The sequence below is a fragment of the Eschrichtius robustus genome, chromosome 3 (genome assembly GCF_028021215.1).
Source record: "Eschrichtius robustus isolate mEscRob2 chromosome 3, mEscRob2.pri, whole genome shotgun sequence".
In the NCBI taxonomy this organism is placed as follows: domain Eukaryota; kingdom Metazoa; phylum Chordata; class Mammalia; order Artiodactyla; family Eschrichtiidae; genus Eschrichtius; species Eschrichtius robustus.
Window position 1 is genome coordinate 164,844,130 of NC_090826.1, and position 17,021 is coordinate 164,861,150.

The 17,021-nt window shown below is 36.8% G+C and overlaps 1 protein-coding gene across 7 annotated transcripts in view; it reads left to right on the forward strand.

The window, feature by feature from the left end:
* CDC42BPA (CDC42 binding protein kinase alpha) overlaps window positions 1-17,021 on the forward strand; it is a 320,607-nt gene that overhangs the window by 176,414 nt on the left and 127,172 nt on the right. For all 7 annotated transcript variants that reach the window (XM_068541725.1, XM_068541720.1, XM_068541719.1 and 4 more), the window contains exon 11: window positions 8,458-8,580. In XM_068541725.1, coding sequence (XP_068397826.1) covers window positions 8,458-8,580 — 123 coding nt within the window. The remainder of the gene's footprint in view (window positions 1-8,457; window positions 8,581-17,021) is intronic.

Consider the following 17,021-nt stretch of genomic DNA (forward strand, 5'->3'; position numbering starts at 1 on the left):
ATCATTTCTAAATTCCTTTCCTCCATATGGCTTGTTCTTTCTTCCATCTGATCTGTTCTATTTCCAGTGCTTTCTAATGCACTATTCATATCACTTATTGAATTCTTCAGCTTCAGAATTTTTGTTTTGTTCTTTTTTTATAATTTCAATCTCTTTGGTAAAGTGCTCTTTCTGTTCATTAATTTTATTCCTGAGTTCATTGAGTTGCCTTTCTGAGTTTTCTTGTAGCTTGTTGAATTTCTTCATAACAACTATCTTGAATTCTTTATCAATCTTTATCAGTTAGATTGCAGTATTCTGTGTCTTTGAGTTGATTGCCTAGAGAATTGTCATTTTTTTGAGATACTGTGTTACCATGATTTTTCATAGTGTTTCATGAACTGTGCCTCTGCCATCACATTTGAAGTAGCAAACACCTTTCTTATTTAGGTAAGGCTTTACTTTGATTCTAAGTTCAGCAGCTTGGCAATCAGAAGCCTTTCTTTTGTTTTCCAGAAGGTGGCGCTATAGCACAAATTTTGGGTTTCTCTTACCAGAGATGACCCTCCACTAAAGTTTGGAGTGTGTGCATGGTAAAAGCGGTTGGCAGAGTCTAGGAGGTGTATGCTTAGTACCTGGGCTTTTTAGTGGAGGAGTCCAGAAATCTGTGGACAGACAGCAGGAAATGCATTCCTTCATTTCTCTTTGTCTGCCTTCTTTCCTTCCTACCCTTGCCCCACCCCCCCTCAGAAATCCAGGTATTGCTGAAAAGCAACAGGGTCCCTCCAGCTGCAGCCCTCACAGCCTTCACAGCCCAGCACTTTCACTCATCGCTTTCACTTTCTACCTCCTCTGCTAGAGAGGTCACTGTTGCCGGTACCTTGGATCTGCAGCCTCCTCTGAGGTCCAGTCTACCCACTTTTGGATACACATATGGATGTATCTCTGGTGTCCTGGTGTGCTGTGCAGAAGCAATTTTGTTCAGTTATGGATGTCCAATTAGTTGTAAATCGAAGGGAGAGGAAAAAGGAATGACCCATAGGGGCATGATACTGATGTCACTCAGTTTTGATTTTTAAATGGTGATATGCATACGGTAAAGTGTGCAAGTACTCTACTTTAAATTGTAAGCCCCATAAATGTTTATATTAGTGTACTTTTATGTAACCTGCACCCCAATCAGTATATAGAACATTTCTAGCATAGGATAAGGTTCCATCATGCTCCTTCCCAGTTTGTAGCTTACAACTCTGAAGTAAACACTATCCTAAATTTTTTCAGCATTAATTAATTTTACCTTTGAACTTCATATAAATGGTTTCATACAGTATGTTCTCATTTGTATCTTTTTTTAATAACATGGTTTTCCATGTGTAAATATCAATAGTTCTTTTTTTTTCAATTTTTTTTTATTTATTATTTATTTATTATTTTTATTTTTGGCTGTGTTGGGCCTTCATTTCTGTGTGAGGGCTTTCTCCAGTTGCGGCAAGTGGGGGCCACTTTTCATCGCGGCGCGTGGGCCTCTCACTGTCGCGGCCCCTCTTGTTGCGGAGCACAGGCTCCAGACGCTCAGGCTCAGTAGTTGTGGCTCACGGGCCCAGTTGCTCCGCAGCATGTGGGATCCTCCCAGACCAGGGCTCGAACCCGTGTCCCCTGCATTGGCAGGCAGATTCTCAACCACTGTGCCACCAGGGAAGCCCCCTAGTTCCTTTTTTTTTAAACTGCTGTTTAGTGTTACATTGTATACAAATACTAAAAAAATTTATCCAGTGTCTGAATTTGTTCTGACTTTTATTAAAAAAGATACAACAGATTGGGTGGCTTATAAACAACAGAAATTTATTTCTCCCAGTTCTGGAGGCTGGAAGTCCAAGATCAAAGTGCCAACATGGTCAAGTGAGGATTCATAGCCAGCGCCTTCTTGCTGTGTCCTCACCTGGTGGAAAGGGCTAGGGATCCCTGTGGGTTTTCTTTTATAAGGCATTAATCCCATTCATGAGGGCTCCGCCCTTATAACTGTAACTTAAACACCTCCCAAGACCTCGCCTCCTAATAACATCATCTTTGGGGTTAGAATTTCAACATATGAATTTGGTGGGGGACACAGGTATTCAGACCGTATCATCTAAGCTGTTGCTGTTGAACATTTATTTCCAGATATAGACTATTGTAAACATAGCTTCTGTGAATATTGTTATATATTTCTCTTGATGGTCATATCTACTTATTTCTCTTGGATATCTACCTAGGAGTAGGATTTATGGGTCATGGGATAGCATATTTTCAGCTTTAGAAAATATTGCCAAAGAGTTTTCAAAAGTGATTGCATCAATAGTTTCACTAATAATGTATGAGTTTCACTTGCTATATATTCCCATCAGAACTTGATATTGTCAGCTTTTTAAATTTTAGCCATTCTGGTATCTTTATAGTGGAGTTTTGCTATGATTTTAAATTTATATTTCTCTAATAAGTAATATTTACTGTTCATTTGGATATTCAGTCTTGTATAGATTCTTGCCCTTTTTTCTCATTAGGTCTTCACGTGTCTTTTAAATAATTTTTATTTTTCAACTTCACAAACAATATAAGACCCTTATAACAGCCCTTTAGGTTGTTGTTGTTTTATAGTTTACCTCTATCTGTGTTGTAAACCTTTCAATACACTTATTTTATTCTTGCTTTAAATATTTATTACTCATTGATTTTTAAAATATCTTTTTATTTACCCACATATTTACTCTTCTTGTGTTCTTTATTTCTTTCTAGTGATCCGTGTATCCATCCAGAATCATTTTTCTTTAGTCTGCAAAACTTCCTTTAGTGTTTCTTATGATTGTGTGTATTATAACTAAATCTCTCCGTTTTTGTTTGCCTGAGATGTCTTTATTTTGCCTTCATTTTTGAAGAATATTTGCTAGGTTAGAATTCTAGCTTGGCAGTTTTTTCTTTCAATGCCCTATAGATATTATTTCATTGTTTTCTGACTTCCATCATATTTGAGAAGCCAGCCAGCTATTAATCTTGGTCTCTTGAATGTATCTTTTCTTCCTCCCCTCTGGTTGCTTTTAAGTATTTCTCCTTAACTTCACTTTCAAACAGTTTGGCTATGATCTACCTGGGTGTAGTTTTCTTTGTATTAATGTAAAATCCTGTTGGGGATTTACTGAGCTTCTGAAATCTTGATTGATATCTTTCATCAATTTTGGAAAGTTCTAAGCATAATCTCTGTAGATATTTCTTTTGCCCCATTCACTATCTCTTCTTCTTCTGGGACTCCAATTACATATGTCTTAGACTGTGTCCCACATTCATTTTATGTTCAGTCCTGCTTCTTCCATTCTTAGGTTTTTTTGTGCTTAATTTGGATATTCTCTACTCACTTGCCTTCAGGTTCATTTGTCTTGTCGTCTGCTGCATCTGTTCTGATGTTAAGCCCATTCAATGAGTCTTAATTTCAAATATTGTCTCTTTTAGTTCAGGAATAATCATTTGATTCATTCTTATAGTTTTCAGTTCTGCATTGAAATTTCCCACTGTTTTGTCTTTTTTCCCCTATGTTTTCTTTAACATATTGGTAATATTTACTTTAAAGTCTTGTCGGCTAATTATAACACCTGAACCATCTGCGTGTGTCTCTATTTCTGTTTTTTCTTCTGATTATTGATCACACCTTCCTGCTTTTCTAAATGTCTCAATTTTTGCTGTATGACAAATATCATGAATAAAAATAACATAGAGAATGATGTTATTATTTTCACTTCAGAGAGGGTTTTCCCTTTTTTTTTTGTCCAATCAGGAATTGAACTAGGACAAGGCTGGGTTGCAGTTTTAATTAGATTCAGCCTACTTCTGGTTTCAAGTGTCATGAAGGAAAACTAGCTGGAACCTGGTTTGGACTTACTCTATTAACTGTGAGAGATTTATTCTGACCTTCAGACTCTTACCCCATGCCACTTTCAAATTTGGCAAATGTTTAGATGGGCCATGTGTTTGAAATAGGCTCTTTTCCTCAAGCAAGACTTTGTCTCTGAAATACTCCAATACTGTAGGAGATTTTGGTCTGACTTTTAGAAGCTCCTTAACTTCCCATGCAGTCTCCAGATACAGCAAATATACCATGAGGAAAATAACCACCGCATATTTAGGGATCCTGAAGTTTCCCAATTGTTGCACCAGCCCACCCATTCTCCAAAATTTGTCATTTTTTTTCCAGCGTACTATCCCTCAATTCATGTGCTCACAGAATTGGATAAGATTCTGAGGTAAGAGGCAGCTGTCATGGTCTTTTCATCTCACAATGGCTCATCCCTCTCTGGTTTATTTTACTTAGTTCTCTTTGCTTTCCCAGATACATGGGCGTTTGTAAAAATAAGTTTTTTTCAAATTATATAGTGTATTTTTACTTTTTGCAACAGGGGTGATAGAGCAATGACCTGTTACCTCTTACTCCATCCTATTCTGAATGAGAAGTTCCTATGTCCCATGTATTTTTGATGTTTTAAATTCTTTAATCTGTTCTTAGAGAGTGTCATTACATACAGTTGGTGTCATTTGCCCAAAACAAACCCAGAAAATATTAGATCATTGCCTTTTGGTACTAACACCTGTTTCATTTCATACAATGGCATAGGTTAACATTTAAGCTGATTCATCTATTTGTTAGCTACTTGTTGAGCGCCAGTTAGGCAGGAATTGTTCTGCACATGACTGGGGATATAATAATGAACAGAAAAAGAAAAAAATACCTGCCCTCTCAATGCTCACATTCCACTTTGAGGAAACAGATGATAAATCAAATACAAAGCAGGGTCATCAGCTGAGAATAAGGAAGGTAGAGAATGTATTAGTTTCGGGGGATTTTTTTGGTTTTTTTTCCTATTAGATTTTTGACAAGAAAAAGAGAAGATGTGAAATGGTAAGTTTAGAGAAGAGAGAAGAGTGAATGGACTAGGGAAATATTTTAGGATTGCCAGTGTTGATTGAAAAAAAAATGCACAATGTGTGAGTTGTGAGTCAAGTTTTACTTGGGGTAAAATGAGGACTATAGCCCGGGAGACAGCATTTCAGATAGCTCTGAGAATCTGCTCCGAAGAGGTAGGGGGGAAGGTATTATATATGATTTTAGTAAAGGGGGGTACGTGCAGTGAAGCACACACTTTGGCAGAGGCTTGCTGCTAGTCATAAGGAGCAGATGTGATGGTTAATGATTTTAGTGCTTTTCTAGATGTGAGAAGATGCAAGAATTGGGCTCATAAAATTTTGTCCTGAAAATATCTGTCCTGAAAATTATCTGAAGACCTGCTCTGCCAGTTTTTCCCAGAGCACAGAGTGCCTCATTCTTGATCTCCACCCTGATCTCCTTTCAGGGGGTGTTGAAGGTCAGCGGCTGCTAGAGGCAGATGGCAAGTGCCAGTTTTTAGTTGGCATCAGGCGTCGCCAAACTATTTAGACATGAATTTTGAATGGTTGGGCTTTCTTCTGTCACTTTCAGCTATTAAGGTGAAAGCACAGAGTAGAAGGAGAGTAGGATTTAGGTAAGACTGGGGCCTTCTAGGCTAAGTACAGTGGAGGAGAGAAGAGCAAAGAAATCCAAGGTGTGTATGCAAAGCAGTAGTAGTGAGGGACCAAGGAATCTAACCTGGATAAATAAGGAAGAAAAGAGAAAAGGAAATAGTGTTAGGAACAGTGGATTGGCACTCTTGGTGGGGTTGAAAAATTACTGAAGTTGTCCCTAGAGTAAGTTAAACTGTAAATATAAGAGATAGAGAGTATTTACTTGAAATCAAGATGTTGGAGGCTACATAGTTATTAATAATGACAGCATGTACAGTAGCATTTCTCAGTAGGTGAACTGCAAGCATTTGGGACAGGGTAATTCTTTGATGTGAGAGACTGTTTCACATTCTGTAAGATTCTGAGCTTACTTGGTCCCCAGATAGTAAAAGTCTGTAGCAATCTCCTAGGAGCCCACCCCAACCTCCATTCCCCACCTCCCCACCCCCGCACACATACACATTTCTAAGGTCAGAGCCACAGGTTAGGGCATGACCAATAGATTTGGTGGTTGTGCTGGCGAGACGTCTACCAGCTAGGTTGTTTTAGGCGGCAAGTAATCAAATTCTTAAATAATACAGATTTCTTACCTCACTTAAGAAATCAGAAGTACACAGTTTCCGTGCTCTTACCAGGTAGCTTCTCTGTGATTTTCTTGGCTTTTCCCTCATGATTCCACATTACTGTCAAAGTTCCAGACTTCATGACTTCACACATCCAAAGACCAAAAAAAAAAAAAAAAAGTTTCATTTCCTTTCATACATGTCTCACTTAATGGGAGCTCTCAAGGTGACATTCATTCTAACTGGGTCACGTACCTAATTCTTAACCAGTCCTGGCAATGTAGAATGAGATCGGCATGACCGATGGAAGCCGTCTTCCTTTTGGCTGAGCCTACCTTGCCTAAGCACACTGTAGCCTGATACCTGAATTTGGTGCACAAGCAGGAAGAGAGGGGTAGCTGCTGGGTAAACAGCCTCAACAGGGTCTGCATAGGGGATTTATGTGCCTGTGAAGCCAGTTGGATAGATCGTCTCTTTTGTTGTTAAAGTCACTAAGAATAATAATAAAAAGAGTTGTAGTGGAAGGAAGGGCAGTGGATAACTGTAATAAACAGGTAATGGGTTATACGGTAGGTCCTTGTTGGTTATCCATTTTAAATATAGCAGTGGGTACATATCCATCCCAAACTGTATTACACGGGAAACTCTGCCTCATATTCTGTAGAAATCTAACTGGGAAAAGAATTTGAAAAAGAATAGATACATGTATATGTATAACTGAATCACTTTGTTGTACACCTGAAACTAACACAACGTTGTTAATGAACTAGACTCCAATATAAAATTAAAAGTTAAAAAAAAAACCAAGTAATGGGCATTTTAGCAGACCTGAGATTTATAGGGAGGACAGAGGTGACAAAGAGGAGCAAGGATACCTATCCCACCTTCATACCCTGCAGTGTGTGGGGTGTAGAAGGAAAAAAGCTACTAATGTCCAGTGGATATTTTTATTCTCCCCATTTTCTACTCCCAACTTAGATGTCTTTAAAAAAAAGAAGGATATTCTTTTAAGAATAATAAATACAGAAAGTACCAGTTTTCAACATGTTTTGAACCCAAAGAAAAAGAAAATGTGTAAGAAATACTTTTTGGATGTAGAAGATCATGATTGAATGCACAATATGGTATATCTTACATCTTTAATTCAAATTAACAAATATTTATTGACCACCATGCATATGAATATCATGATACTGTTCTCTGTACAGATGATGAAGGTAAGTTAGAAAATCTCCATCCTCTGAAGGTCACAGTCCCTTGGAGTTTTAAATATATATATAAATAATATAAATATAAGTTATGTAAAGCAGTATATAAATAATATTAGTAATCTAAAGCAGTCAGTAATGATTTGTACTAACAAAAAATTATGGTGAGGTAGAGATTTACTATTTGGGGTCCCTCTATAAGCTAGCAGAGTAACTGTTTTAGGACCATTTCTTTTTTTTCCACATCTTTTAATGGTATCTGGGAATGAGCTTCACTAGATTTAATGTTTCTTTAGTACCTTGCATCTTCTAATTAGAACCACAAGTTAAATGAATAATCCCTATTTTAACTAAGTTGATGAGCCAAGTCATCAATAGGTGGGCCTCAATGTTCATATATAAAATTTGGAAGGCCAGCACTTATACATATTCTATATTAGCATCTCTAAACCTCTCTTCATACACCAGACTGTTTTTCATACATCATCTGACATACGTTTTTGGGTTATCACATGATGGCATTTTTTTTTTTAATTCTATTATTATTTATTTATTTATTTATTATTTTTGGCTGTGTTGGGTCTTCGTTTCTGTGCGAGGGCTTTCTCTAGTTGCGGCGAGTGGGGGCCACTCTTCATCACTGTGCGTGGGCCTCTCACTGTCACGGCCTCTCTTGTTGCGGAGCACAGGCTCCAGACGTGCAGGCTCAGTAGTTGTGGCTCACGGGCCTAGTTGCTCCGTGGCATGTGGGATCTTCCCAGACCAGGGCTCGAACCCGTGTCCCCTGCATCGGCAGGCAGATTCTCAACCACTGCGCCACCAGGGAAGCGCACATGATGGCATTTTATGCTAGGATGGAATGGGGCTGAATAGTTGACTCACTGGCAGAATGTACCAACAGTATTTAAAACTGAAAACCTCACATATTAGAAGGTAGACTGTTTCCTACATATAATTTTAACAACATGCAGTGGAGTTTTGTGGTTTAATTTTAATGTGTTTACATGCTTTTTGTCAGTAGGTATATGCTTCGATCAGTACAATTAAATAAGGATTTCTCTAGAAAGAAATATATTGCTCTTAGTTTTTAAAATTTAAGAGTATGAGCATATTTTTCATTCTTTCTTTTATTCTTTTTTTTTTTAAAGAGTCAACACAGACTGTCCAGGCTCTGCAGTATTCAACTGCTGATGGTCCACTAACAGCAAGTAAAGATTTAGAAATAAAAAACTTAAAAGAAGAAATTGAAAAACTAAGGAAACAACTAAGAGGTAAATTTCTGTGATTCATTACTAATTCTGTTTAGTAGATATTTTAAAATGTTTTATTCACGCACGAAACATTTATTGAGTACCTGTTATGTGTTACATGATGTGAGCTATGTGCCAGTGAGGGAAAAGCAAATAAGAATGGTTCTGCTCTCAAGGAGCTCATGTTTTGGTCTTGGAAAAAGATAAACAAATAGTTTTTTGCAGTACATGTGAAAAGGCCAAAAGAAAAATAAACATAGGTACATAGAGAGTACACAGGAGGAGCACTTAACCCAGAATTAAGTGAAAAAAGGTGACTTTTTGGAGGACCTATTCATTTGGGATATTTGTCTGGCAAAGCATTTATATGAGTAGTTCATTTCTCAGTGTAGGTTAATTAAAATTAATTTTGACAATTGTTGATATGCCTATTATATCCATTCATTCATTTATTCCATTCATTCAACAAATATTTATTGAGTAGCTACTATGTACTAGGTGTTGTTTTATGCTCTTGGGATGCAGTACTAAACAAAATGATAAAAATCTTTGTCCTTGCTGGGGTGGAGGGCAAACAACAGACATTAAACAATAACTATGTAACTTTGTAAATGATACAGTATGTTAGAAGGTGATAAGTGCTTAAAAATAGAACAGAATAAGGAGAATGGGTCAAAAGTGTAAGATGAGGTGTTTTGTAATTTTAAATAGGGTGATCCATGTGAGAAAAATATTGAAGGAGTTAAGGGGCCTAGCCATGCAGTTAAGTGGGAAACACATGTTACAAGCAGACGGATCAGCCAGTGCAAAGGCCCTACTGTCAAAATGTACCTCGTGAGTTCAAATAAAACATAAAAGGACAGCCAGGCTAGAGCAGAAGGAGCAAGCAGGTGGAGTGGATGGACAAGAGGGTAGAGAAATAAACGGGTGGAGAGGGCTCATTGCCTGCTCAGTGGAGTCCTACTGACTGTTAGGTCTTTGGTTTGTTCTGTGAGTGAAATGGGAGCCTTCTGCAGGGTTTAGAGGCATCACATGATCTCAGTAAGTGTAAGGGGAGAGAGAGAGAGAGAAGGTACTATTTTAGCTAGAATAGTCAGACCTCTCTAGAAAAGTAGTTTTAGGCCAAAATAAGTGAAGAAAAGAAGGATCTGACCCCATGTCTTTTACAAAAAGTATTATTTAAAATGCAATATTAAGACACATGGAGATTTTAAATTTGAGCATAACTTATGCTGTTCTATTTTTTTAAGTGGCTGTCCTCCTAATAAACATCTCTTTGTCAAATTTCTGTAGCTTTATCTTTTTAAAACTAAGTTAGATTAGGAATATGATAAGTAGAATCATTTACTTTGCTTTGATATCAACACTAAAACATTATCAGTGGCACTGAATGCATTTGAGTTTTTTGGCACTGAAAAAGCAGTGAGACACAAGACACAACTAGGATGTTTAGTGATCCATATCACTTCAAAGAGGTGATATGGATTTGGAAAAACCTATTTACATAAGTCTATCTCACTTATATGTTCTAGGAGGGATTTTTGGTTTTTTGTTTTGTTTGTTTGTTTGTTTTTAAGATTCCTTAGGATTTTCTGTGCTGACCATCATGCATCTGCAAATAGGAACAATTTTCTTTTGCCCTTTCTGATATGAATGTTTTGGGGTTTTTTCCCCTTATTTCACTGGCTAGAACCTGCAGCACTTTGTTGAAGAAGAGTGTTGAGAACAGACATCCTGGTTTTCCTTCCTATCTTAGGGGGAAAGTATTAAGTCTTTCACCTTTAATTGTAATATTAGCTGTAGGCCTTTTATAGATACTCTCTTATCAATTTAGAAGCTCTCCTCTATTTCTGTGTTTCTAAGGGTTTTATCATGAATGGGTTTGAATTTTGTCAAATATTTTTTCTGCACTGATTGATATGAGCATGTGTGTTGTTTTTTTTTTCTTTAGTTAACCTATTAATATGGTGGATTAAATTGGTTGATTTTGAAATATTGAATCATTGGAATATGCACATCCCTGGTCATGGTGTATAATTATTTTTATATATTAATTCTATTTCCACTGTTTTGTTCAGGAATTTTCAATCTGTATACATGAGAGATACTGGTCTTTGTTGTATTTTTCTTTTTTTTTTTTTTTTTTTTTGTATTGCCTTTGTCTGGGTTTTTAGTTTGTTTCCTGGTTTTTTAATGAGATATGATTGACACGTAACATTATCTTAGTTTCAGGTGTACAACATAATGATTCAATATTTGTATATACTGTGAAATAGTCACCTTAGTAAGATTAGTTAACTTCCATCACCACATATAGTCATAAATTCTTTTTTCTCGTGGTGAGGACTTGTAAGATCTATTCTCTTAGCAACTTTCAAATATACAATACAGTATTATTAACTGTAATAATAGCACCACGTTGTACATTACATCCCCAGTATTTATTTATTATATAACTGGAAGTTTGTACCTTTTGACCATCTTTCCTCCTTTAACCCACCCTGCACCCCCATCTCTTGCAACCACCAGTCTTCTCTATATCTGTGAATTCAGTTTGTTGTTATTGTTGTTTTTGATTTAGATTCCACATGTAAGTGAGATCTTACTGTATTTGTCTTTCTCTGTCTGATTTATTTCACTTAGCACAGTGCCCTCAAGGTCCAATCCATATTGTCACATATGGCAAGATTTATTTTTGTGGCTGAAAAGTACTCTATTGTATATATACAGTTCCAGAAGTGGAATTGCTGGATCATATGGTAGTTCTATTTTTAACTTTTTGAGGACTCTCCATACTGTTTTCCACAGTAGCTGCACCAATTTACGTTCTCACTAATAGTACACAAGGGTTCCCTTTTTACCACATCTTTGCCAACACTTTTTATTTCTTATCTTTTGGATGAAAACCATATTAACAGGTGCGAGATAATGTTTCATTGTGGTTTTGATTTACATTTCCTTGATAATTAGTGATGTTGAGCACCTTTTCATGTTGGCCGTTTATATGTCTTCTTTAGAAAAATGTCTATTCAGCTCCTCTGCCCATTCTTTGATAGGATTGTTTGTTTCTTTGCCATTGAGTTTATGAGTTCTTTGTATATTTTCTCTATCAACTGGTTGACCTTAAAAGTAAAAGTCAGGGGGCTTCCCTGGTGGCGCAGTGGTTGAGAATCTGCCTGCCAATGCAGGGGACACGGGTTCGAGCCCTAGTCTGGGAAGATCCCACATGCCGCGGAGCAACTGGGCCCGTGAGCCAGAACTGCTGAGCCTGCACGTCTGGAGCCTGTGTTCTGCAACAGGAGAGGCCCTGATAGTGAGAGGCCCGCGCACCGCAATGAAGAGTGGCCCCCGCTCGCCACAACTGGAGAAAAGCCCTCGCACAGAAACAAACACCCAACACAGCTAAAAATAAATAAATAAATAAATTTAAAAAAGTAAAAGTCAGTTATTTTACCAGAAAAAATGGGTTTATTTGAGAATTGCAGTTTGGGACAAGCAAGCCATGGCAAAAATCATAGTCAAGTTTAAAAAGTGAGGAACATTTTATAGAGAAAAATGAAGTTGGGAAAGGTTGTTTTGAATGAAAGCCCTTTGGAGAAAAGTGAGAGTTCAGGGTGAAGATGGTTTCTCATTGGCTTAGTTCCTGGGGTAGTTGATTTCTTATAGGAGATGTGATGTACTGTCTTTCCTGTTGGGGCCTGTAATTGATGATTCTGTTCTTGGTGTCTGTAATTGACAGTTCTTCCTGTAATTGATGAAGAGAGATACTGTGTGAGAGTTCCCCCTTCTGGCCTCCCAACTCCATTTTAGTGAGACTTCCCTTTATTAACTTTCACAAACACCTTGTCAAAGATTTGATTTGCAAACACTTTCTCCCTTTCCATATGTTGCTTTTTAATTTTGTTTATGGTTTCCTCTGCTGTGCAGAAGCTTTTTAGTTTGATGTAGTCCCATTTGTTGATTTTTGCTTTTGGCTGTGGTATCACTGTAATGCTGGCCTCATAAAATGAGTTTGAGAGTATTCCCTTTTTTATTTTTTGAAAGAGTTTGAGAAGGATTGATATAAATATCCTTATTCTTTTTTTAGTTGCTTGAAGTGTAAAGTTAGGTGTCTGAGGTTGTTTTTCTTTGTTTGTTTTGTTTTTTTACAGTAGGTGTTTATTGCCATGAACTTCCTTCTTAGAACTGCTTTTGCTGCATTCCAAAAGTTTGGGTATATTTTTTCCATTTTCATTTGTTTCAAGATTTTTTGAAATTTCTCTTTTAATTTCTCTTTGACCCACTGGTTACTAATGTGATAATTTCCACATTTCTGTGAAATTTTCCAGTCTTTCCCTTTATTGGTTTCTAGTGTTATACCTTTGTGGTTGGAAAAGATCCTTGGTATGATTTCATTCTTTCTAAATTTGTTAAGACTTGTTTTGTAACCTAACTTGATGTATCCTGAAGAATGTTCCATGTGTGTTTGAGAAGAATGTATATTGTGCTGCTGTTGGATGGAATGTTTTGTATATATCTATTAGATCCATCTGGTCTAAAGTATAGGTTATGTCCAATGTTTCCTTATCAATTTTCTGTCTAGATAATGTATCCATTGTTGAAAGCAGAATATTGAAGTCCCTTACTATTATTGTGTTGTTGTCTGTTTCTCCCTTCAGATATGTTGTATTTGCTTAATATATTCAGGCGCTACAGTGTTGGGGTCATAAAAATTTTTAACTGTTATATCCTCTTGATGAATTGACCCCTTTATTATTATATAATAAACTTTTTTTTGTCTCTTGTTATTATTTTTGACTTAACCTCTCTTTTGTCTGATAAAAGTGTAGCTACCCTTATTCTGTTTTGGATTCCATTTGTATGGAATATCTTTTTCCATCCCTTAATTTTGAGCCTATGTGTGTCCTTAAAGCTGAAGTGAGTCTCATAGGCAGCATGTAATTGGGTATTGTTTTTTTAATCCATTCAGCCACTTGAGGTCTTTATTGGAAAATTTAATCCATTTATATTTAAAATAATTATTGAGTAGGTACGGATTTACTAATGTCATCTTATTAATTGTTTTCTGGCTGTTTTACACTCCCTTTGTTCCTTTCTTCCTCTCTTCCTGACTTCATTTGTGAATTGATGATTTTCCATAGTGGTGCTTTGATTTCCTTCTCTTTCGTGTATCTACTGAAGGTTTTTGCTTTGTGGTTACTGTGAGGCATACATAAAATATCTTATAACAGTCTATTTTATGTTGATGACAATTGTTTATTCTTCCTGTTTATTATATAATTGTTTCAATTATTTCCTCTTCAGATGTTTTAGAAGCACATCAGACAAGGTTATAGTGTTTCCTTAAACCATGAAGTATAATTTAGAAAGCTTAAGGGGGGAAAAAAATCTATTCTATTTACCCATATTTTTACATGATGCTCTTTCTTCCTTCCTGATATTACTGAGTTCCTTGTTTTGTTGTTTGCTTTGTATTTAGAGAACTTACTTTAGCCATTTTTAAAAGGTAGGTCTGCTACCAACAAATTCTCTTCATTTTTCTTCATCTGAGAATGTCCTGATTTTCCCTTTATTCCTAAAGAATATTTTTGCTGGGCATAGGGGCCTGGATTGATAGTTCTTTTGTTTTAGCATCTGAAAAATACTGTGCTGCTTCCTTTAAGTCTTCATGTTTTCTGAGGTGAAATTCACTGCTATTCTGAGTATTTTTTCCCTTACGCAAGAAGTTGTTTTTCTCTGGCTGCTTGCAAGTTTTTTTCTTTAGTATTCTGATGTTTAATGGTGTGTTTTGGCATGGATTTCTTTGGGTTTATTCTGTTTGGTGTTTGTTCATCTTCTTGAATCTGTAGGTCTATGTGTCTTGCCATATTTCGGAATTATTTTAGACCCTATTTTTCTAAGTACTTTTGCAGACCTGCCTACTTTCTTTTCTCCTTCTGGGACTCTGATGATGCGAGTGTAAGATCTTTTGTAAATCATCACACAAGTCCCTGAGGCTCTGTTCATTTTTGTTTCCATTCTGTTTTTTCTTTCCTGTTATTCAGATTGGTTAACTTCTATTGTTATACCTTCCAGTTCACAGATCCCTCTGATCCCTCCTTTGTGCTGCTGAATCTATCTACCAAGATTTTTATTTTATTAATTTATAAAATTCCCATTTTCTTCTTCGTTAATCTTCCATTTCTTTGCTGAGACTTTCTGTATCTTTGCTCAGGTCTTCTATTTATTCATTTGTTTCAGATATGTTTATAATTGCTCATTGAAGCATTTTTATTATACTGTGTTAATATCTTGTCAGATTATTCTGACATCTCTGTTATTTTGGTGTCAGCATCTATTGATTTTCTTTTCTCATTCAAGTTGAGATTTTTCTAGTTCTTGGTAGGATGAGTGATGTTTGATGAATGACTCTGGATCTTATTTAAACCTTCCATTTTAGCTGGCTTTTCCTGACACCATTCCAGCAGTGGGAAGGGGATTGCCATCTCCTTACTGCCAGGTTGAGGTAGAAATCCAGTTTCCCCACTTGACCTTCCTTGACACCCAAGGAAGGGCTCCTTGTTATTCTTGGAAGGGAATGGGATTTCCAGCCCCCTGACTGGTTTCCACTGACACTGTGGTAGGGGTGGCCTTATTACTGCTGGACAATGGTGAAAGTTCTTACTCTCTTCTGATACCACCCCAGTGGGGAGAAGGGGGAGATCCTCATTAATGCTGGGTGGAGATGGAAGTCCTGGTTCCCCATGTGGTCTCCACTGACACTGTGTGTGGGAAGGGGCTTGTTACCAGCCAATGGGGTTGAAAATCCTGGACCCCCTTCTCTAATTACCCTCGTGGTGTGTTTGGGCACTTCATTAAAACCTCATGTGATTGGAAATCTAGTTCCTCACTTGTCTTTCGCTGACACAGGTGGTCATCGGGCCACAATGTTTTCTGTGGTGTTTAACTTGAGCAGAATGGTTATTTTCTAAAACTTTTCTGTCTTGCTAGTTTGCCGCCTTCTTGGTTCTTTGGCTAGAAAGAGTAGCCTTTTGTTCAGGCTTTTGTTTTCTGCTTCTGTTGGCATTTCTGGGTTGCTGGCTTCTTCAGCTCTAAGTCTGTGAAATAAGAACCAAAAAGAAAACCCAGGGAACTTAACACTGTGTAGTTTCAATGTTCCTGACACACTGTGTCAGGTTCCATTGTCCCTGGCCAGTCATCCTTTTTCTCTCCAATTTCAAACTTCTTAGTTTATTTTACATATAATGTCCAGCTTTTAAAATATAAATCTGATCACATCACAGCTTCAACATACATACTTAAATGTTTTCAGAGGACCCCCGTTGCCTCTGGGATAAAATTAAAATTTCTCAATTCTGATTACAGGGTCCTTCATTATCTTGCATGCATTTTCCTCTCTAGGTTTGTCTTTTGTTATTACTCCCTCACCCACTGATCCCAGCCATGGTGAACTACTTTTAGTTTCACCTAATCACCTCCAGGTTTTTCACATATTTGGTTGTTGTTTTTTTATGTAGTCTTCTTTTTCTTCACCCCCATTTCATTCATTTTTTTCATCCATCCATCCGTCCATCCATCCATCCATCCATCCATCCATCCATCCATCCATCTGTCTAAACATCTATTTGTTTCTTTCTTTCTTTTTGCTTGTTTGTTTGCTGGAAACACTCTTCACCTGGTAAATTTCTACTCCTCTATAAAACTTTTCACCACTGACACATTTTTAAAATTGCTTTACTTCCCTCGCCTTACCACTAGACTATAAGCTCCTTGAAAACAGGGACTTTGAGTATTTTATTCATTGAAATATCGAAGTGCCTATAATGATGCTTGGCACATAAAAACTCCTAAATCAATGTTTGTGTTGATGAATGAGTGAATGAACGACTAAATGAAACCTCACTCTTGGAAATCTCTGACCACTTCCTAATGTATCTTCCTACATTGTGTCTTTACAGGCAATTCCCAACACGCTCACATCCCTTACATACAAATAAATGGTCCCTGGCATCACCCTAATTGGGGAAATTGATTACCATTAAATTACTGGTTGAAATGCCCTTCCTTTACTTTATTCCTACCTTCTCCGTAAAGTCAGTGCTTATAGGATTACTCTATTCGTTATTTTTTATCATTTCCCAGAGGTGGAATAGAATCAGTGAAAATAATGTTGTAAGAAAGGCTATATACCTCTTTTTAGTATTCTTCCTTCCCAAGCACTGTTTTCTTGATCATGTGTTAGTCCCAGTGATACTCTAGATTTTATTCCATCTCCTCAATATCATTCATTAATTCATTTTTAATCTTTTTTATTGTGGTAAAAAATACATAATATAAAAATGATCATTTTAACCATTTTAAAATGTACAGTTCAGTGACATTAAGCACATTCACAATGCTGTGCAATCATCTCCACCATCCATCTCCACTTTACGCATTAAACAATAACTCCTATTCCTCCC